At 39.2% G+C, this 22196-nt stretch overlaps 1 protein-coding gene across 5 annotated transcripts in view; it reads right to left on the bottom strand.

Moving 5' to 3' along the window:
* LOC306986600 (oxysterol-binding protein-related protein 3-like) overlaps positions 1-17555 on the bottom strand; it is a 122649-nt gene extending 105094 nt beyond the window's left edge. For 3 of the 5 annotated variants that reach the window (XM_079590000.1, XM_079589999.1, XM_079589996.1), the window contains exons 1-8: positions 17417-17554; positions 14481-14582; positions 12982-13180; positions 12708-12851; positions 12548-12601; positions 12338-12451; positions 6682-6852; positions 3419-3554 (exon numbers count right to left, since the gene is read on the bottom strand). In XM_079590000.1, the coding sequence (XP_079446126.1) occupies positions 3419-3554; positions 6682-6852; positions 12338-12451; positions 12548-12601; positions 12708-12851; positions 12982-13110 (748 nt within the window). In that variant the 5' untranslated portion in view covers positions 13111-13180; positions 14481-14582; positions 17417-17554. Of the gene's footprint in view, positions 1-3418; positions 3555-6681; positions 6853-12337; positions 12452-12547; positions 12602-12707; positions 12852-12981; positions 13181-13352; positions 13480-14480; positions 14583-17416 lie in introns of those variants that run through there. The other 2 variants (XM_079589998.1, XM_079589997.1) reach the window with 2 other exon arrangements.
* Between the last annotated feature and the right edge of the window lie 4641 nt (positions 17556-22196).

The following is a 22196-nucleotide window of genomic DNA, read 5'->3' on the forward strand; positions in this document are numbered from 1 at the left end:
TTATGAATATGGCTGCAAAGATGAAGTTGACGATGCTGACTCTCGATCTTCACTGTAGTGAACGCGCCGGAGAGAAATGCACATTTCATACGGATTACATAAGCAGAGAGCAGTCTGTTTTCGTTTCGAATTGTTCTGTGTAGAAGTAGACATTTCAATATAAAAATAGCCTCCATGTCGTGATTATCTATGGTCTGCTATATTTAGCCTACTTATTAAATCCAGGCAATTGGTCGATGAAACATTGATTACAATTAAGATACAATTAATACAAAACGAAATTCACTTTAAAGAAATGCTTTGTGCTTTCTGTTTGAGGTCTCTGTGAAAAAGCAGTAGCCTTTAGTGCCGCTTTCGGAGCGGTCACATCCAACGGAGAACTGTCGCGTCCGTAACATTGTTTTTTCCTCATAAATGTGAACACAAAAAATAAAATAAAAATGGATATTTTATGTTCTCTGGAGAGCCAACCCTTCATCCGGTGGGTAGTATTACTTTTGGTTTGCGCAGTGTGTATTTCTCTCATATTAAATATAAAACGCATGTGTGTAGACTGATATTTTTCTAATGTCTGGACTTCTTTATTAAAGGAGAACTCCGGTCAATTTTAACATTGAGCTTAATTTTTAGTAAATTTGGAGTGCTGTCAATACAGAGAACAACAACAAAAATCGGTGTTGCCTACACCGTGTTATCCTCTTTTTAAAATTTACACCCTATTGACTTGAATGGGGCAAGTTTTAAACTTAACCAGTTCTTAGTCTTATCATCCTTGATGTGTCATACAAGTGCCCAGCCACGTTGAGTGATTCCTTCAGAGTAAACACGAGTGAATCTGACTGCAGTAGATGTGAAAGATATGAATAAAAATGATGTTATTTCAGCCAGCGCAAATACCTGTATTTAGTTCCTGTTTTCGGTCGAAGTCCAAAGTAGTCGATTGTCGAGTTCACGCGCATAGGATTAGTTACTATGATCACGCGCGTGAACTCGACAATCGACTACTTTGGACTTCCACCGAAAACAGGAACTAAATACAGGTATTTGCGCTGGCTGATATAACATTTTTATTAATATCTTTCACATCTACTGCAGTCAGATTCACTCGTGTTCACTCTGAAGGAATCATCTAACATGGCTGGGCACTTGTATGACACATCAAGGATGATAAGAGAAATAAAAGCAGGTTTAAAACTTGCCCCATTCAAGTCAACAGGGTGCAAATTTTTTAAATAGGATAACACAGTGTAGGCAACACCGATTTTTGTCGTTGTAATCTGTATTGACAGCACTCCAAATTTACTAAAAATTGAGCTCAATGTTAAAATTGACCGGAGTTCTCCTTTAAGGGAGTATGGATATATAAACAGACGTTTCAATATATTGGTATATTAAATGCATTTTCTGATCATTTATACTTCATTATATTATATTTAAAGTTTTTTTTTACTGCAAATGTCACGTCCATAACGCTGGAATTGCCTGATTTTAAAGAATTTATCCTCAACTAGTTTTGTGGTGTAGGTCTACGTATTTTATAATGTTGACTTCAAATAATACTAATAGTAATTTAAAGATGTGGTAGCATTGGATCTGGACGGGAAGGATAACTCTGGGAGTTGGAAGGGTGTGTCGCACTTCTGCCTTCTCACACCGCGACACAGGTTCGTGGATCTGAGTGTTGCGATTTCGGTTTCATATCGCATTACAGCCCTAATTTTTACTGAGGAAAATGGCAAAAAATAGTAACGCACAGTGACTTGGATAAGTAACTTTAATCTGATTACTGGATTGGAAATAGTAACGCGTTAGATTACTCGTTACTGAAAAAAGTGGTCAGATTAGAGTAACGCGTTACTAAGTAAAGATTACTAAGTAACGCGTTACCGGCATCACTGCCGGCCAGTTAATAATACCTAGAATATCAAAATCGACTGCTGGCAGTAGATCCTTTTCCTATTTAGCACCAAAACTTTGGAACAGTCTTCCTACCATTGTCCAGGAAGCAGACACACTCTGTCACTTCAAAGCTAGATTAAAGACACATCTCTTTGACCTAGCATACACATCATGCATTATAGACTTCTATAACTCAATGTTAGGCTGCATAGATTAGGTCAGCCGGAACTGGGAACACTTCCCCTAAATCCTGATGTACTCGTTACTTCATTAGAAGAATGGCATCTACGCTAATTTTAGTGTCTTTGCTTATCCCGAGGTTTTCCCGCAGCCTGCCGGATCCAGGCCATATCCAGATCTGACGAAGGACCTTCGCCTGGACCCGATGACAACACAGTGCTGAAGTGCCAACTAGCCTCTCCCTCTGGAGGATCCCTTTACCACTCTACAGATAAAGCCTTGTGGAAATTTCACGTATATCCCCCATAGTGATAAAATAAAATAAAATTTTGTATCAAATTTATAGGCAGGACAAGTAGTTTAAGGCTTGATTTGTAGAGAATTACAAACATGCGCACATATATTCAAACGCACATAACTATAGAATTAATTCTTGATGCGCACGTGAGCGCCATCAGCGTTTCTCACAGGTTCGTGTTTAAAGTCTTTGTAGAGAGAACGGTGTCGTCTTAGCGGCCCCTAATTTAATATCAAATTATCCTTTCGACGGAAGTGAATCAATCAAAACTAACTTTAGCTGGAAAATAACATTATTCAAGAACCGCTATAAAGCCAAAACAATCTGTTACCTTAAATTATACGTTTATCTCTGTAAAGCAGCTTTGAAACAATCTACATTGTTAAAAGCACTATATAAATGAAGATGACTTGACTGGAAACTTGAATTTCCCTAGCAGATGAATAAAGTATCTATCTATCCATCCATCCATCCATCCATCCATCCATCCATCCATCCATCCATCCATCCATCCATCTATCCATCCATCTATCCATCCATCTATCTTTCTTGATGTTACTGATTCAACAGAGGCATCAGACCATATCATATTTCCAAAACATTAGTTGCATTTAGGATTGGAGTGGAAAAGGACTACCTAGGCAAGAGAGCCCTGGCCATACTCCGTCCTTTTGCCACATCATTTCTGTACAATAGGGGGTCAGAGAGAAAAAGTTTGGGAACCATTTGTGTAAGGTAAATTAGAGGTCACAAGTAATGCCTAATTTATGTAATGGTGGAATGGTTGAGTTTGTAAATAATCCCTTATTCAGAAATATTTTTTTCTTACTACTAGTCAAACGTTTGAACACATTTGACTAACTTTGCAAATTATATAGTGAAAATCAAATAAAAACTATTTCAGCATTCATCAAAGCACTGTAAAGAATGAGTCATAATAATGTCCGATTAGTAATGTCCAAAATCAGTTTTTTTTCTTCCGAACCTTTACGGATTTCCCACATACTCATGGTAAATTAAAAAGTATTGGGTGGTGAATACCTTGATGACACAAGTCAACATCCTCTGTCTGTTTTAGCCAATCAGAAACTTTACTATTCCCTTGAGATGAAGAGGGTGATGGTGAACCCTGTCTCTCTGACCCAGACAATGATGCTGAGCTCTGATAATGTGGAATCTAGTGGAGAAAAAAGAAATACAATAAATCAAAGGGGAAAAGTCAAGACAGTAAAAACTTACCACTTAAAAAAAACAGGGTACGAATTTAAAATACCGTTCCGTCATTAATGAATTACTACACAGTAACAAATGAGTAACGCATTAACACTCTTAACTAACAAGACACTCTGACAAATTATTAATATTTCAGAGTTAATTCGTTACATAAGCACTATTACTAACTAATCAATAGTAACTGGTTATAATTGATTATGAATATTTGGATCAGTTAATATAATTAACTTAATGTAGTACAATTAATACTACAATCAGCCCACCTGTTCGTCCCGTGAACACTCAGCGTTAATAGTTTATTAATTCTAAGAAATAGAATTCCCCATTTTCAGGGAAGGGAAATGTCTTTCAGAACTAAGAACTACAGAACCAAGAACCTGTAGTCAAAATCTAAATCGTAAAGTAATCTTTGTTACAAGCAGAGAATCAGAACCAAATATGTATTGGGCTAGAGTTGTTGTCGCCTAGAGTTTTTTCTTCAAAATGATCTGAAAATGATCCTGCCTAGTCACTCACATAAAACAATACATTGATTTACATTTTGTAAAACACTTTTTGTTTGGGAAGGCAATATGTGCAGGGGGTAGACCATCATGTATAGTAAGTGGTTCACACCTGAGAAGACAATGGCCCGCTTAATGACCCCGCATAATGAGCTTGCATAATGAGCCTTTCATTCAGGTGTGTCACACGGAAAAATGTGAGGACAAAATAAATATCTATATATAATCCAAATATAAATTAAAGTCAAATGCACATTTTTAGTACATAGTCATACCTGGAAACCAATCCTGTTCAAATAGGCTATATGGGCCATTCTACAGAATTGGTTCAAAGTTAGATTTGGAAACTTAGCTTTTTTTTTTTGCACAATTTTTTTTATACATGCAAATTGTATAATATCCAAGGTAAACATTTCTAGTAATTGTGCAGTTAATTCTCATGCTGTATTTTCAGAAAGTTTTGGAATACATTCTCTGCCCAAATGTGTCGCTAATAAAAAACAATAATAAATAATTTAATGAAAAGGCTTATATTGACCTATAAAGATTATTTTACATCTACCTTGTAAATATTTTTTTTTGCTATTTTATTAAAAAGTGTTCACATGTAAATCAACAACAATTACAATTTTAACAATATTTCAAATGTAATCTTTCTTTTTTTAAAATATCATACATATTCCAAAGTTAAGATTCATTAGTTTGATATAGCCTAACGTTACATTGGAACAAACACTATAACATCTATAGTTTAAGAGTTTATTTTTGACAAAACATAACATGAGACTGGCTAAAAAAAAAAGCTTATTTGATGTCTATTTTACAGTAAAAACTTTATAGTCTATCCAAAACTAGTCACAACTAGCAACAGTGCGCATATGCCGTTCATTCATCACACACAGAAACGCGATTCATATCACAGTCTTTTTGCGGTTTACAGAAACTATTCCATATGGCGATTAGAACAAAGCATATAAGAATAAAAAACGTACTACTAATCCTCAACTGGATCCATTGCTCCTCGAAGTGAAACCAGCACTTCTGATGCAAGTTTCCCAGGATTATTCCTCCTCACAGCCTCACAAGATGACAGTACATTCATCTGATTAAACTTGGTGTGTTTTATCGAGCTGATGTGGCCGGTTTGTATGTTTGCATGTATTGCCTCAGATCATTTGCGTTTGAATAGCGCGCGCTCTCCGTGGGCGTGGTCACATTAAAAGATAAGCTATAATGAGCTAAAATGAGAACTCGCTCTTTTTATATAGATTACATAAACAGAGAATATTTGTTTTAGTTTTGAATTAGATCATTTAAAAGTACACACTTAAATGATTATAAATATATATTGCTCATGCCTGGGTGAATGGTATTCGCTGAGTTTTGTTTAAGTTTACAGACGTGCACCAGAAAAAAGTTCACGGAGACGGAGAATCAGAAAGCACACCCTGTTTCTTTTCTTTATTTTACAAAAGCTCAATGTTTTATTTCGATTGTAAGTGGACACATAAAAAAGTAGACATTTTTTTCATATTTCTTAAGTCTGTATGACCAAAAATGACGGCGTATTTTATGTCTATTTTGCTGCTATGTAAATAAAAAGAGGAAAACGCGCCGGCGCGTTTGCGGTCCCCAGAGGGTTAAAGTGCGAGTCATTAAATGCGGATTAATTAGATAGGAGACATGATACAGGTGGGGTTACATTGCATTGTAACCGTTGGTTGTATAATAAAATACATAATAGTACACAAGACAGTAAATAATTCACAGTTTCTGAGATGCATGTTTATTTATAGATCAGTTTGTCTATGATTAATGCAGCAAAGTCTGTATTAAAGATTGTTTCGGTCTCCCCCATTGTCTGTCTTGAGCACGCGATCAAATTTTTTAACAGCCATTAAACCAACCTTCTTGCCCTCACTGGGGGATGGGACCACAGATCCCAGAGTGAGTTTTTAAAATTGTTTGGTACATATACCAAATGATTTGTCTCAGTCGTTACACTTAGGTAGGCTAATCAGTAACCACCATTTTTTCATCGGAAGGGATTACTTTTCAAAATCTAACAAAAATCTCAAAAGTTTACAATGATTTCAGTAACTACTAGAGTTATCAAGTGTTTCACTTTAGAATACTGTTCTAAATAATTAGTAGTTCCTTATGATGGATTTGGTAATACATAAGTAATTACTAGTGGGTTACCATTAGCTTATATTATACATTATTCGTTTTAATTATGAAGCTGTATAGTAGTTTTTAGTAGTCCTCTGGGAGGTATGAAAAAAATAGTAGCTACTGATTAGCTAATAGTGAAAAACAACATTCAACTGAATGCTATTACATACTAATTTGTTAATCAGAATTTCTTGTTAGTTAATAGTTACTGGAGTGTTAATGCATTACTCATTTGTTACTGTGTATTTATTAATTAATGATGGAACAATATTATAAAGCGTTACCAAAAACAGAACTTTAAAATAATGATAAAGTTAGATGCAAATATTGTCACTGAGAAAATCATTGGGTGTGTCAAAAGCAATCATGTTTAACAAGAAACTAAATGCCTACCATCACTCTGTTTCTCTGTGCAAGACTCGCCATGGCAGGCAAAGTGCTGCCGTTTCCTGTCGAGAGTGCTTGCAGGACCCCGTGATGCAGGTTTATTGCCTCGTTCTTCTTGAAATGGCGGTGGGCAGTCAGTTTGGTCAGCCAGATGTAGAAGATATCATCAGTCTTTGCCTAAAAGCAGAAGGCAAGCAAATCCACCACAAACAAATCAGTTACTGTACTCTAAGAGAGTTTTGGAACTCAAGATCAAATTGGAGTTCAGTTTTATCATGCTGATCGATTGCTCGATGCTGATTGATTGCTCCGGTCTGCCTCGCTGTGACTGCTGCTGCGAGTTTGTTTGCTGCGTCTAAGCCTCGTATTAGCTTCGTATTTCTTTCTGTTTTGAACCATCATTTACTATAATTTCTAGTTGTTTATACTACTAAATACAGCTTACCCAAAATCTCAGATTACCCCGATATTGCTAGCTTCCGTTATTGTTAGCACAACACGCTAACTCGCTAGTCTGTTAACGCACCACCCGTGTGCTCAGTTATTTATTTTTCTCTCACGTGCCCGCGCCTTTGAGTTCATAAAAGCCCAGGTGAGTAAGAATCAGTCAACATACACGGTGAGTAATGTCTTGTCCTGTTATTGTCACCTGCACTTTATGTCACATGTTTACCATAGCCTTCTCTGTCAGCAATATAGGATTTATATGTGATAAATTTAAGGAGACAGTCAGGCTGACGGAGAAGATTTCAGAACTAGAGACACGCATTCCAAACTTTAATCGAGAATAGTAAGAAGAGTGCTAGAGCTTTAGATACTATTTTGGATGCGCCTAGCCTAGTGAACTCTTTACATGAGTCGGTTCCGGCTGAAGTAGAGCCCGTGCAGCAGGGCAGATGGGTGACAGTGAGGGATATCTCTAGTCGCGGATCAAAAAAACACTTTTCCGTTCCGATTATAAATCGATTTGCCCCGCTCAGTGAAACACCCACTGAGAATTATGCTGATTGTGCCCTTGTAATTGGTGATTCGATCACACGGAACCATGAAAATAGAGACACCAGCCACCATAGTCACATGTTTGCCGGGAGCCAGAGTGCCTGACATCAAAGCAAATTTGAAAGTGCTGGCTAATGCTAAACGTAAATTCTCTAAGATTATTATTCACGTCGGCACTAATGATGTTCGACTCCACCAGCCGGAGATCACCACAATTAATATTAAAGAGGTGTGTGAACTCGCAAGTACGATGTCAAGCACTGTACTTTGGTCTGGCCCCCTTCCTGTTCGCAGGAGTGATGAGATAGTTAGTATATTGTGTTCACTCAATGGCTGGCTGTATGGGTGGTGTCCACTAAATAATATAGACAATTGGAAAAGTTTTTGGGGCAAACCTGACCTGTTGTAAAGAGATGGTATTCATCCCTCCTGGGATGGTGCTGCTCTTCTCTCTAGTAATTTTGCTCAGTCTTAGAGATAAAACATGACAATCTGGGGCTCAGGTCAGGAAGCAGACAGACTGGCTTAACCGGTCGTCTGCTAGCGGCCTCACGTCACCAAGGTCAGATAAATCCCATCACATAGAGACTCTTTCACCTAGATATCATCATATAGAGACTGTGTCTGTTCCCCGAATTTGGAAATCCAAAAAACGTTCAAACCCATCTAAGGTTAAAAATTTAATTGATGTACAACAAATAAAAAACAGATAATACGGATGAGCAAATGATAAAGCTTGGGTTGCTGAATATTCAATCTCTTACTTCAAAATCGCTAATAGTTAATGATATGATTTCAGATTATAACCTAGATGTGCTGTGTTTGACAGAAACCTGGCCTTTAAATAAGTCAACCCCACAAGATTACGGTTATAAACATGAACCTCGTCTGAAACGCAAAGGAGGAGGTGTTGCTGTAATTTATAGTAATATTTTCAAAACCACTAAGAAATCTAGCTTTAAATATAATTCTTTTGAAGTGTTGGTGCTTAATGTAAAAACAAATAGTGTAAACGATAAATCACGTTTGAAAATTCTGCTGGCTACTGTATACAGGCCACCAGGGTACCATATAGACTTTATCAAAGAATTTGCGGACTTTCTATCAGAATTAGTATTGGCTGCAGATAAAGTACTAATTCTTGGTGAGAACAGTGAAGAGTGGTCCGGATCTCTCCGCTCCGCCTCCTCTTCGACACAGGAATCTGGCCGGGCCCGGTCTAACGTGGACGCCGAACTTATCCGCCTCCTCACCATGGCCGTAAACCAACTAAGCCTACAGGACCACTTCAGCCCTTGTCAGCCGCGCCTTCACCGCCGCTGGACAGGCCGCTTCCGCCCTGCACTCTATGGCTGTCCTCCAGATCCTCCAGGCCGAACTCCTCCGCCGTATGGACGAGAAGGGCACAGTTCAGGAGGTCGTCACGGATCTGCGGAGCGCGACGGACCTTTCCCTCCATGCCATTAAATCCGCAGCCCAGGCTATGGGAGGTGCATGGCCTCGCTCACCGTTATGGAGAGGCACCTTTGGTTGATGCCCGCCGACATGAGCGAATCTGAACGTGCCGTGTTCCTCAACGCCCTGCTCTCTCACGCCGGTCTCTTTGGCCCAGCTGTAAGCGGGATTGTGGACTGGTTTTTGGAGGTTCAGAAAACGTCTCAGGCCATGAACTTGTTCCTCCCATGGCGCTCTAGCTCCTCTGCAGGCCGCTCTCAAGCACAGCCTCTTGCACGAAGCTCCGCACAGCGCCCGTCTCAGCCTCCGCCACCTTCGCAGCAACGACAGGGCGGCCGCCCTCGATCGCGCTCAAACAGCCGTCACAGGCCGCCTCCCCCCCCGGGGACCCCGGCCAAAGATCACGCTGAAGCCCGAGCCCACGAAATCCTCCTAGCACTCGCAGAGAGGAAAAGATGAGTCCCGCTGCGGCCGGACCGCCATCAAAGCAACCTGCTCTGACAGTCCCCTTAGTAAAGGCTACTGCAACAGTGTATTCAGCAGCCAACGAGCCAGTCACGCAACCCGCTCGCCTGCACACAAACGCCGTTTTCACAAAGTTTTTTGGCGACCCAGATAAATCTCAAAAAGAGTGTAATGTCTGTTCATACGGCTCACGCCGATCAAAGGCGGAACTCATGTCTCACAGAACTGTGCTACTCAGTCATCTGGAAAGCTTGGGTCTCACGGTCAACTGGACCAAGAGCTCACTGCTGCCCCATCAGTCAACCTCTTTTCTGGGAATAGAGCTCGACTCGGTGGCGATGACCGCGCGCGCCGTGTTCAGCGTCTGGCCGCATCTTTCCAGAAAGGCAGTGTTTTTCCCCTGAAAACGTTTCAGAGAATCTTTGGCTTTATGGCAGTGCTCCGGCTAGATCTATTGCGTATGCCCCTATAGCGGTCGAGAACACCTTGAAATACTTCCTCCCATTTCTGCGGGGCCACCACGTACTGGTTCGCACGGACAACATGTCTGTGGTATCATACATGAACCGCCAGGGCGGTGTCAGATCCAGAATCCTCTGCAATCTGGCAGACGCCTGCTCGTTTGGGCTCAGCACCCTTTGCGCTTGCTCAAAGCCTGTGCCAGGATGCCTGAACGACGGCCCGGACAAACTGTCCAGGGACAATGTTCCCCCGGGGGAATGGCCCCTGCACCCACAGTCAGTCCAGTTATTGTGGCGCCGTTTTGGCAGGGCGAAAGTCGATCTTTTCGAAGAACGAGGACACTCTGGTGTCTTCAACGTGTGTACCATTAAACATTTTAGAGTGAGCTATATTTGTAAATTATACAAAATAAATGCGGTTTTATAGAAGTCACAGAATTTTGCAACAGCTAGGATTCAGTTTATGGTATTAGGCTTTCATGGTATCTGCAAGCAATGATTGTCATAAAACTAAAAGCAGAATCAGATGTAATAATAAATATATTTAAATCTTATAGCTACTGTATGACTAATAATCTTGTTTATTTCTTATATTTTTGTTTTGGATGGTAAACATTCTGAATGGCTGGTAATTTAATTTATTAGCCAGATTGGCTGGTGAGTGAAAAAAAAAAAACTTATTTGCAAACCCAGCGTATCAAGCATAATGTATTATGCATATGCAAATAATCCAACATTTCCTGAAAGGTATTCAGTAAAAAGAAGCACTATGCAGAAACCAAATAGTGAAGCAAAATGTGAAGCTTAAAATAATCAAAATACTTTAAATGTTTTATGTTGAGGGTGTGATGGATTTTTTATTCAATTAATCATAACATTTATTTTTCTTGCAGGATTAACAATTATATGCTTTTGAAACCTGAAATGTCCCCAAACAAACAGTCAGTCAGTGTGTCTGAATCATGTCCGAACATAACAAAAGGGGAAATTAAACTAGACACATCTAATAAACTCATTACTGAGTAACAAAGTGAAGTAAATCAAGAAGTGACAGAAGGGTTTGCCGAATTATGCATATGAAGAACCAATATTATTGTAGGAAAATTATGTAATGTATCATGTCACAGTTGCCATGCTCCTATTCTATAAAAACTGTTGTATTCTTTTTGCTGGTGGGATTCTCTCTGAAATTGGTCGAGATCCTCCGGCCGTTATTAAAGCATATTCAAAGGCATTGTCTGGAATCTGTTTAGTTGATGCTGCACAGCAGGTTAGTGGAACACTATAGAGACCATATTCCCAAGTGATAGTGTTAAAAAAGAAACGAGACTTCACTCAACTCAGTACGAGACTCTTAGGCAGGGTAGATTGCGGTCAGGTAACTAAAATTCTTAGGCATTTTATGTGGTCAGAATATCTACTCTTAGGCGTCAACCAGCACCTAAGAAGTCAGACTGGTCCTAAAGGGGGTCGCACAACGGATGAAAGGCAACACACAGCACCGCGTCACGTCTAGGACAACTTCAGGTAACGCACAATGGACGCGCACTTTCTCAGTTTATGGCCAGCAATATTGTTATGTTTAAAGACATTATGGAATTAAGATAATGTCTGTACGAAGTTATGTTTGTAATGTAGAATAAAATACAATAGTTGCTAAAGTCTGCAGTCTGAACAGTTTACCCCAGAGTGTCCGTTAACTGAATGAATTAAGAATATAACCTGAAAATCCAATAACAAGCAATTTTCATTCAAGCAGCTGATTTCTGTAAATGAATGGAACACTAAATGTATATTGCAGCACGGAGTGAAGTTAGTATATACATTATTGACGATTTGAGACAAATAAATGTAAATTGAATAGAAAACTATGTAAATGGCACTCTGTGGCGCGGCAGGAATTTGAACAAGTTCCTGAGCCGTTGCTGGGTGCCGCAGACAGACGCTGAATGGCGCCGCCGGTGTGTGTACACTCATAGAGAATAATGTGTTCAAATTTTAAAGACGTGGCGCTGTGCTTATCTCCTGGTGTGCAACCCACTTAAGATCGTCAACAGCGGTCAGAGTTGAATTCATCAGAGTATAATTTTGCAAATGTCGATTGTAGTAAACAAAGCCAAGTAAACTTAAGTCAGTTGCGTAGGGGACAATCTACCACAAGTGCAATCTGATACGGTCTTGATTGGACTTGACTCTGATTCAGCTAAGGTGGACAAAATAAGTTAATGTAATGATTTACAATATCAATAACTACTATAACGTTTTCAGTTATATATACACACCTTGACATGGTACAAGTTTTCGCCTGCATCAAGATCGATACGCTTGGATTTCTTGTTCACAGACATGACCGCAAGGCTAACATCTAGAGCACCATGAATCTTGCCTCTGACAATCTGAGGATGTGAGCAGTCACACACTTAGAACAATCCTGAAGGCATATATTACTACATTATAAAGATTACCAAATAAGATAAATTGGCTTTACTTACATCCTGCTGAGTCTTTGAGTATTTTAGAATCCCCTTATCCAACACAAAATATCTCTAAAGGAGAAAAACATTGCATTGGGACAGGTCTCCAGAAGCCACGGTGCTCATTTACCACAGGTCATTGTTCTTCATTTATATTTTCTTATTTCATACAACTTGCCTTATGCCAGCCCTGGAGAGGATACTTCCGTTTTTTCATGAGGAATCCCTCACAAATTCCTGGAACGGCATTTTTGACCATGCTAATTCCTGCGACAGGTGCAGAACATTCTAGATCTGATATTACTTCCCAGTCTCTTGAGTTCTGTATCCAAAAAAATAAATAAAATAAAAATGGAAGATTTACAATAACTGACACGTTTTAAGAGGAAATTACAAACAATTTAGATGTAAGAGCCAGAGCATAAAGAAATATTGAGAGCTGTTTCACTGACTTGTCGTGAGTGGCGTGAAGATCCTGTACTGCCATTGCGGAAGTGAGTGGGTTTAGCACAAATGACCACTGATTTATCCAAAGCACTCACTGATTGGCTGCTATTCAGAGGATGTCCGTAGTCAGCCATTGATATAGTCGGTATACGTTTAGAAGTCAGTCTTTTCAGGGCTGGATGCTTCCATCAAATAATAGAAGCTCTGAGATGCATTATGCAAACATAAACATGAATTTGAAAAACATACTTTCAAACACCTCCTATAATGTACATCAGATTCCTACCAATTTGGCCGAGACCAAGCTAACCAAAAGTTATACAAATATTTTTGATAAATAAAATGGTTTACTTGTTACATGTGAAAAAAAAAAAACGTTTTAATGGTGAGCTGGCAAACAGGACGTGAAGTTATATCTTTAAAATACTTTGGTCTCTTGAAACAGAACTTAGTATGTTATCACCATACTAAGTTCTCAACTGGATTGTGCAACCTGCTGGTCATGAAATCAGAAATAATTTGATCATTCAACTCTTGAATTTTTTGCTTATGACTGCTCTCTTTAAGTTCCTAATTAAATTCTTAAAATGACAAAAGATGCCAAATCTTTTTAAAATGACAAAACTAACTATGTAAAAAGTAAATGCATTGTAACATTACAAAATTAACTATGGAAAGCAAACGCATTGTAGGACTATGTCAAACAGCAGTGACTCATTGGCACTGCATTTGAGCAATGTGAACAAGCAGGAAACAAAGTTGTTTCTCTAAAACTATTTGAAACTGTTAGGTAAACTGATGAGCTCAAAATAGTAGAACTAATGAGCTCAAATCTGATGAGCTCAGAGTCTTTGCTAAATTGATTTAGCCTAATAAACAATGTTTATAGAATTATTCTTCTTTTAAAAAAAAAATCAAATTGTTTTAGAAAAGTTTGATGTGGATGTGTACTTAGTGGAGTCTGATGAGTGTGTGTGTGGAATGCGTCCAAACCGCTCAGATGAGTTCAGGTTTCTATCTCACTCACACGCGCGCACAGACGAGTTTGCTGTCTGTTTGGCATGCTCATAATAAAAAACAGCAAATTAAGTGTATGCGCAATGTCTCTACATAGTGTATCATACACAAAATAACTTTGGTAATTTAAAACCACATGGCACCATGCAGAGTAAAGACACACTATTATAATCAGATTAATCGGAATATATTAGGCTGTGTAGCCTAATTATTTCAATCGTTTCGCTGTTGTTTCGACTAATTGTTATAAAATTAAACCAGCTACACCAGGTTAAACCAGGTGACACGCTAATGAATGATTAATTAAGCTTCAGTAATCATAAACTACAAAAATTCAGACAATTAATGATATAACTTCCACAAAATACTACTTGCGTTTGTCTATTTATGACATAAAATCCGACGCCGAAAACACACAAACCGATGCCCCATGTCACACAATATCTACTGATACATTGTTTTTGCATTCAGATTAGTTGTTTCTTACCTTTCACAGGTGCACTGTATCATGTGGCCGTCTCATTCACTGCACACGCGCTCTTGCCAAATCTTAGTCATGACGTCACGGGGTGTGTTCACGCCTGCCGGACTTAAAAAAAATAAGGTTGAACAACATACATTTTAGAGCTGCCTTACTCATAAATAACTCTAAGCATATTGAGGTATAAATAAATAAATAATTTGAGACATTTTACAGCAATATGAACCACCATCACCATTTTTCCTTTGTCCCCAGGCTTGTATCCACTGTGATGATAAATACATCACTTACAACATTTTTTACATTCTTGGTTATACCTTCTATATGTGCAGAACTATACTTCTCTAATGTATAGTTTTTTTTTTCAATTATTAAATTAATTTTAACAATTATACTAAACGTTTTTAGTTTGTCCCTCAAGTTATTGTCTCTCTGTTATTTTTGACTACTGTTCAAAAAATTAAAGTTGGAAAAAATAAATGACATCATTATATCATAAAGCTGTCATCACTTCTTTGGAAGGAAAACAACTTGGGAAAGTGATCGAGATCCTGTTATTTTAATTGTCTGTTTTTAAAATTAAAATTGTAAAACCCATGCAATTCTTTATTTGATAAACATTCTATTCTAGCTTCTTTTTGCTCAGTGAATTGGCTGATTTTAGGTCAGAATTTCCACTCTGTTAGTGTCCACCCTGTTAGTTCAGAAGACCTAACATAATGGACACTGAGAATGTACATAGTGATGAAAGTAATTTATTTTTAAATTCGAAGAGGTAGTGCATTTGAAGTTACTTGGTAATTATTTACACATTGTTTCCCATCTAAATACAGTTAAACATTTTTAAATTGTAACTGTTGTATGTGATATATAGGAAATCATCCATTCTTCATACCACTTGTCCACCATGTTATTATTTTGTTCACCCTAGCAAGCATTTTATTATATATAATAATGATATATAATATATACAGTATATATATAATAATTTAGTAAAATCAGCAAGAAATAGTAAAAAAATAAAAAAATAAAGTAAACAAAAATTACTTAAATATAATATATTCATATACAACATTACAGACCAAGTATTACAACACAGTATACAAGTGCTAGTCATAACTCAAATGTGTTATATATAAAGTATAGTAGAATTACACATATTCATGTGGTAGGACAATTGCATTGTTCTTCTCTAAATCAACAGTATATACAGGGCTTGCGAAAGTATTCAAACCCCTTCATTTTGTTCACATTTCGTGTTTCGTATTTCTTCGTATTTCTTTCTGTTTTGAACCATCATTTACTATCATTTCTAGTTGTTTATACTACTAAATACAGTTTACCCAAAATCTCAGATTAACCTCAGGTTAATCTCAGATTAACCTGACATTGCTAGTGTTGTAAAGTTTTCTTTCATCGAAGCAGGAACCAGGAGACAGTTTGGATCACGTTCAAATTAGGAGTTCTTCTTTATTGAGCAATTCAATTAATTATTTCAAACAGTCTAAATCTAAAGCAGATTACCTTGAAATTTATATACCTTCTTTAAAGAACATAGTCCAACGCCGTGGCACAACGAGCACACTCAGGCCCTTAAGAGAGCAGCCAGAAAAATGGAGCGCAACTGGAAGAAAACAAAACTAGAGGTGTTTCGGATTTCATGGAAGGAGAGCTTGATTGCTTACAGAGAGGCTTTAAAAGCTGCTAGATCTGCTTATTTTTCAACCCTATTAGAAGAAAATAAACATAATCCTAGGTATTTATTTGAAACAGTGGCTAAACTAACGAAAAAGAAAGCTTCAAGCCCAGAAGTTTCCAAGCAACACAACAGTAATGACTTTATGAACTTCTTCACTTATAAGATCGATAATATCAGGGACAAAATTATAACTATGCAACCGTCTAATACAGTATCGCATAAGGAAGTGCATTGTAGTCTCCCTGAGGGAAAATTTGATTAATTCATTGCTATAGGAGAGAAAGAATTTTGCAAACTCGTCAAATCATCTAAATCGACAATGTGTATGTTAGACCCTATAACGACTAAGCTGCTGAAAGAGATGCTTCCAGATGTCATAGATCCTCTTCTTAATATCATTAATTCATCTTTGTCTCTAGGATACGTACCAAAAACCTTTAAGCTAGCTATGATTAAACCGCTTGTTAAAAAACAGCAACTTGATCCTACAAAACTAGTCAATTACAGGCCGATCTCTAATCTGCCATTTCTGTCAAAGATATTAGAAAAAGCAGTAACCTCACAACTGTGTTCCTTTCTTGAAAGAAATGATATCTGCGAGGATTTTCAGTCCGGATTTAAACCGTACCATAGTACCAAGACAGCTCTCGTTAAAGTCACAAATTATTTGCTCTTATCATCCAATCGTGGTTGTATCTCTCTATTAGTATTAATTGATCTTAGTGCTGCATTTGACACCATTGACCACAACATCCATTTAAATAGACTCGAACATAACCTTGACTTCTTCAAAACCTAACGAAACCTACCAATTCACAAAATTAACGGAATGCATAGCTGATATAAAAAAATTGGATGACTAGTAATTTCCTACTACTAAATTCTGAAAAAAACAGAGATTCTAATTATTGAACAAAAAACTTCCACACGTAATAACCTAGAGTACTGTCTAACACTTGATGGCTGCTCTGTTAAGTCTTCGTCGTCGGTTAGGAACCTGGGTTTGCTCTTTGATACCAATCTTTCATTTGAAAGTCACGTGTCTAGTATCTGTAAAACCGCATTTTTCCATCTTAAAAATATCTAAATTACGCCATATGCTCTCATTGACAAATGCGGAACAATTAGTTCATGCGTTCATGACCTCAAGGCTAGATTATTGTAATGTTCTACTGGGTGGTTGCCCTGCACGTTTAACAAACAAACTACAGCTAGTTCAAAACGCAGCAGCTCGAGTTCTTACCAGAACCAGGAAGTATGACCATATTAGCCCCGTTCTTGTCACAGTTCTGTCACCTCGGTCTGGATTTTCCTATGGGTTTGTGACAGGGCTGTGACACGCTCGGTTTGTCATGTGTTTATGTTCAGTCTGGTCCTGTGTGAGCACATAAGTGTCTTGTTGTTTCTTGTGCCATGTGCTCTCGTCTAATTGTCATCTTGTTATCTCGTTATTGGTTTATTTCCCCCACCTGCCTGCCTTGTTACCTCTTTTGTTTGTTAGTCTATTTAATCTCCTTGTGTTTGCTGTCTGGTGCCGATTCGTTGTACATGTTACGTGGTTTGTGTGTACCTTCCCGTTTGTTGCCGAGCTTTGGAGTTTGTACCTTACCAGTCTGTCATCCAAATAAATCACTCTGCAACTGAATCCACGTCTCGTCTCCCACACGGGACAGAACGAATCGGCCAACATGTGGATTCAGCGGAGGAATGAGGAGATCAGGACAGCAGGCGGTCAGTCAGGTGAGACCAAGACTGCGACTGGCAACCATGTTAAGACCCCTGCTGACTCTCAGCGGTTTGAGGGGCTCAGCGGATCAAACTAACTTTAGCTGGAAAGTAACATTATTCAATAACCGCTATAAAGCTGTAGCAAGAATGAGTCTCGAATAAATCTCGGGGAATATTAGTTCAAATGGACTGGATATTCATGAGTCTATGCGATAATTAGCGAGTCTATACGATCTGCTCACAGCTTTCATCAATTAGTTTCTGTCTGATAGATGACAGTTCCTCCACAATAAACATTTAATCCTGAAGTTCATACAAAATCGTCTCGATAGATCCCGGGATTCTTTGCAGATGCGGTGTGACTCCAAAAAAAGGTTTTCAGCTCAGGACGTTGCAGTTTCAGACTGATCTCGTCAAAGCACGAATAGAAGAAATATGCCGACGGTTCATACAGACATGTATGTCTGGTCTGCGACGGGTACCTCGCAGCCACTGCAGTCCTGTTTCATCCGTTTATCGATCAGATATTCCAATATGACCGTGACGACGGCCTTGATAATCGTGTGACCCATGTCAGTGATACAGGCGTCCAGTGCTGCAGCCGCGGCTGTAACCCCTCCGTTAATCCTCGTGAGAAAAGTCAGACGGTGGTACCCCAAACCCATGCAGAATTTATCCAGCCAATCGATATTTTTCATCGGTGTTGTTAATCCATTTGTTAATCCGTGCGATTAATCGCATCCAAAATAAAAGTTTGTGTTTACATGCATATGTGTGTGTGTACTGTGTAAAATTATTTAAATGTATATATAAAAACACACACAATCATGTATATATTTAAGAAAAATTGGTTATTTATATATAAAATATTTATATATAATATCAATTATATAAATGTATATACAGTATATAAATGCAATTATTCCTTATATATATGAATGTGTGTGTATTTATACATAATAATTCTACACAGTATACACACATATATTATGTAAACACAAACTTTTATTTTGGATGTGATTAATCACGATTAATCTTTTGACAGCCCTAATATATATATATGTGTGTGTGTGTGTGTGTGTGTTCACTAACAAGTCTAAAACAAGACACCTTCTCAGCCTTTTACCTGAAATTGCAATCAGCAGTGTTTGAAAGGCACAAGGCTGAAATCTATTCTGTTTTGAATGTGTGGTTCACAGTTTTGACAGCAGTGGGTCTCATTCATGAAACATTCGTAACGAGTAAATATGTGAGTGATCTGCGCGTAAAGAGACCTTCCCGAAAACTCTCCTGATTCACAAATATTTTGTAAACGTCAGATAGTGAAATGTGTGTGTGTTAATGAATTCCAATCAGTCGTAAATGGGACGCAGGTGCACGCTCATTCTCAATTACCATAAATCTCGCCCATTAAATCCGACTGACAACCATATATGGGCATCATATAATGACACCAACGAAGGATTTCAACATGTCTTCTCAAAAGCGATTGAAAAAGAAAAATTTCTCATTATCAGATAATATTTTATTATCAGAAGTTCATTCAAAACGCCACATTTTATTTTCAAGCGTACATAGTGGCGTATCAGGTCCTAAAAAAAGGAAGCTTGGCAGCATATTACAGATGCAGTTACTGGAGTTTCATCTGTTAATCGAACAGTCCCAGAAATGAAAAGAAAATGGTTCGACATGAAGCTCGACTGCAAAAAACTAATTAGTTCACTTCGAAAAAATATAGCCCAGCACTATTGAAAGCAATTAATTATTTGATTAAAGTGTTCCGTTTGCAGATGTTATTACTGGCTCTCATAATAAAAGTAAAAAGAAAAACCCTAGGCCTAATTAATACTATATATATAATATTTTTTCAAAATGCTGTGTAAATATGTACCCGATTAAGGTGAATTAAAATGCAGCCTTATTAATGAGCAAAACATTTGGATGTTAAACGCACTATTTACGCGTGGCTGGGAGCAGTGTAGATTTCTTTCGTACCAACTAACATTTGGAAAATACGAACATTTTAATGAATCTGAAAATTTACGCCAGAACCACTTTACACACGATTTACACAAGAATTCGTTCTACTCGTCTTTCATGAATGAGACCCAGTGTGTTAGGTTGTGGTTAAAGTCATGGGAGTGTAGAGTTTTGAAAACTGTGTTCAAGCAATGAAAAACAAACTAGAGTTTGATCCACATGAACTGCTGCTGTGCAGACTAGTTAGAGTTTTGCACATGTAGTTCCAGTTGTGCTCACTGTTGTTTAGCAATCGAAAAAAAACTGTAAATGGTCACTTTCGTAAATTGGCCATACACGTTCAGGCGCGTCTTTCCCTAAATCGCTCGAGGATGTAGATATAGTCTTCTGCGTGTCTGTTTCCTTTATGATAACTGGTTTATATTCAGAGGCGGTATCGTACTCGGTTACTGACGTAACCTCGGTTCTCTTTAGAAGAGGATTGAGTACTGCGTCAGAGACGCTACGGGAATGATTATTTCTCGAGATATTGAAGCCAAAAAATTCATCCTTAATTTTGTATTAATGTAAAACGCTTTGCAGCAGCATACAGCCTAAGGCGGAACAGCTTGCGCGCTGGCTTCACACCCTCTGCGTCACGGCACAGAGACGCAGTACTCGTTCCTCTTCTAGAGAGAACCGAGGTTACGTTAGTAACCGAGTACGTTCTCTTACGAGAGTTCTCTCATACTGCGTCGAAGACGCTACGGGAACCCAGTGTAAAACGCCGTGCATGCTGAGACCCGACACCAGACATCGGGGCACACATAGTGTATGATCACCAGAAAAAACTCACACAGAGTTTCAGGAAAGAGAGGCTAGAATAGCATCATTCTCACATTGCTCATAAGACATAACTGTCAGTGAGTGATGCTTAAACATTTTGGCAATCTGGGCCGTAATAAAACGGGGCAGAAAACACCATATGTGTCTATTTTAGACCGAGAGCAGTCTGGCCTGCAAGGCGGGAACCTCTAGGTTATAAAACCTTATAAATGTAGACGGGGAGGCCCAGCCTGCTGCCATACAGATATCTTGCAATGAGATTCCACTAGACCAAGCCCACGAGGAGGCCATGCCCCTCGTAGAATGTGCTCTGACGCCCAATGGGCACGGCAGTCCTTTTGATGCGTAGGCTAGCGCTAAGGCATCCACTACCCATCTGGACAGGCTCTGTTTCGATGCAGCTCGTCCCTTGGAACGTCCGCTGAACGAAACGAAGAGCTGCTCCGTCTGTCTAAAAGCAGCGGAGCGGGACACGTAAGCTCATAACGCCCTAACCGGGCAAAGGAAGCTAGCGTCGTCCTTTTCCTCGGAGGCCGGCAGAGCCGACAGAGAGATAACCTAAGCCCTGAACGGTGTGTTGAGGGACTTAGGCACATACCCATGTTTCGGCTTTAGTGCGACTTTTGAGTCATTAGGCCCGAACTCCATACACGACGCTCTTACCGAGAGCGCTTGTAAATCCCCCACACGCTTTACTGAAGCGAGAGCCAGAAGAAACACAGACAAGTGCTTCATGTCAACTGAGTGCACAGGCTCAAACGGGGCACCCTTCATGGCATCCAATACCGTAGAAAGGTCCCAGACGGGGACTGAAGGAGGTCTGGGAGGATTCAATCTCCTAGCTCTTTTAAGGAAACGAACAACCAGGTCGTTCCTACCAAGTGACTGGCCAAGCGTTGGATTGACGAACGCTGCTATAGCGCCACGTAAACTTTGAGCGTGGATGGGGTCCTACCCTTATCCAGCAGCTCCTGTAGGAAGGAGATAACCTCTGTTTCCTCGCACTGCAGGGGTGATACACCCTGGGCTGAGCACCAGCTGAGAACACAGACCATTTAGAGGAATAGAGCCGTCTAGTGGACGGGGCTCTACCCTGCTCGATCGTGTCTAATACTCCCTTTGGGAGGTTAGCGGGTACCCGTTGATGGCCCACACATGTAGGGACCTAAGCTCCGGGCGAGGATGCAGAATCGAGCCCCTGGCCTGAGAGAGGAGGTCCCTCCTCACTGGTATCGCCCATGGAGCAGTGCTCGTCAGCTGCATCAGTACTGGAAACCAAGCTTGGTTTGTCCAGAACGGGGCCACGAGTAGCACTGAGCATCCGCTTTTCCTGATTCTCTCTAATACCTGAGGTAGAAGCGAGGCAGGAGGAAAAGCCAGCACGTCCTTGCTCTTGGAGAAAAATTTCGGACAATGAGCGTTTTCCTGAGATGCAAATAGGTCTATTTTTGCTCTGCCGAATATCCTCCACAGCAGTTGTACTGTCTGTG

The sequence above is a fragment of the Phoxinus phoxinus genome (genome assembly GCF_949152265.1).
Source record: "Phoxinus phoxinus genome assembly, chromosome: 19".
Lineage (NCBI taxonomy): Eukaryota > Metazoa > Chordata > Actinopteri > Cypriniformes > Leuciscidae > Phoxinus > Phoxinus phoxinus.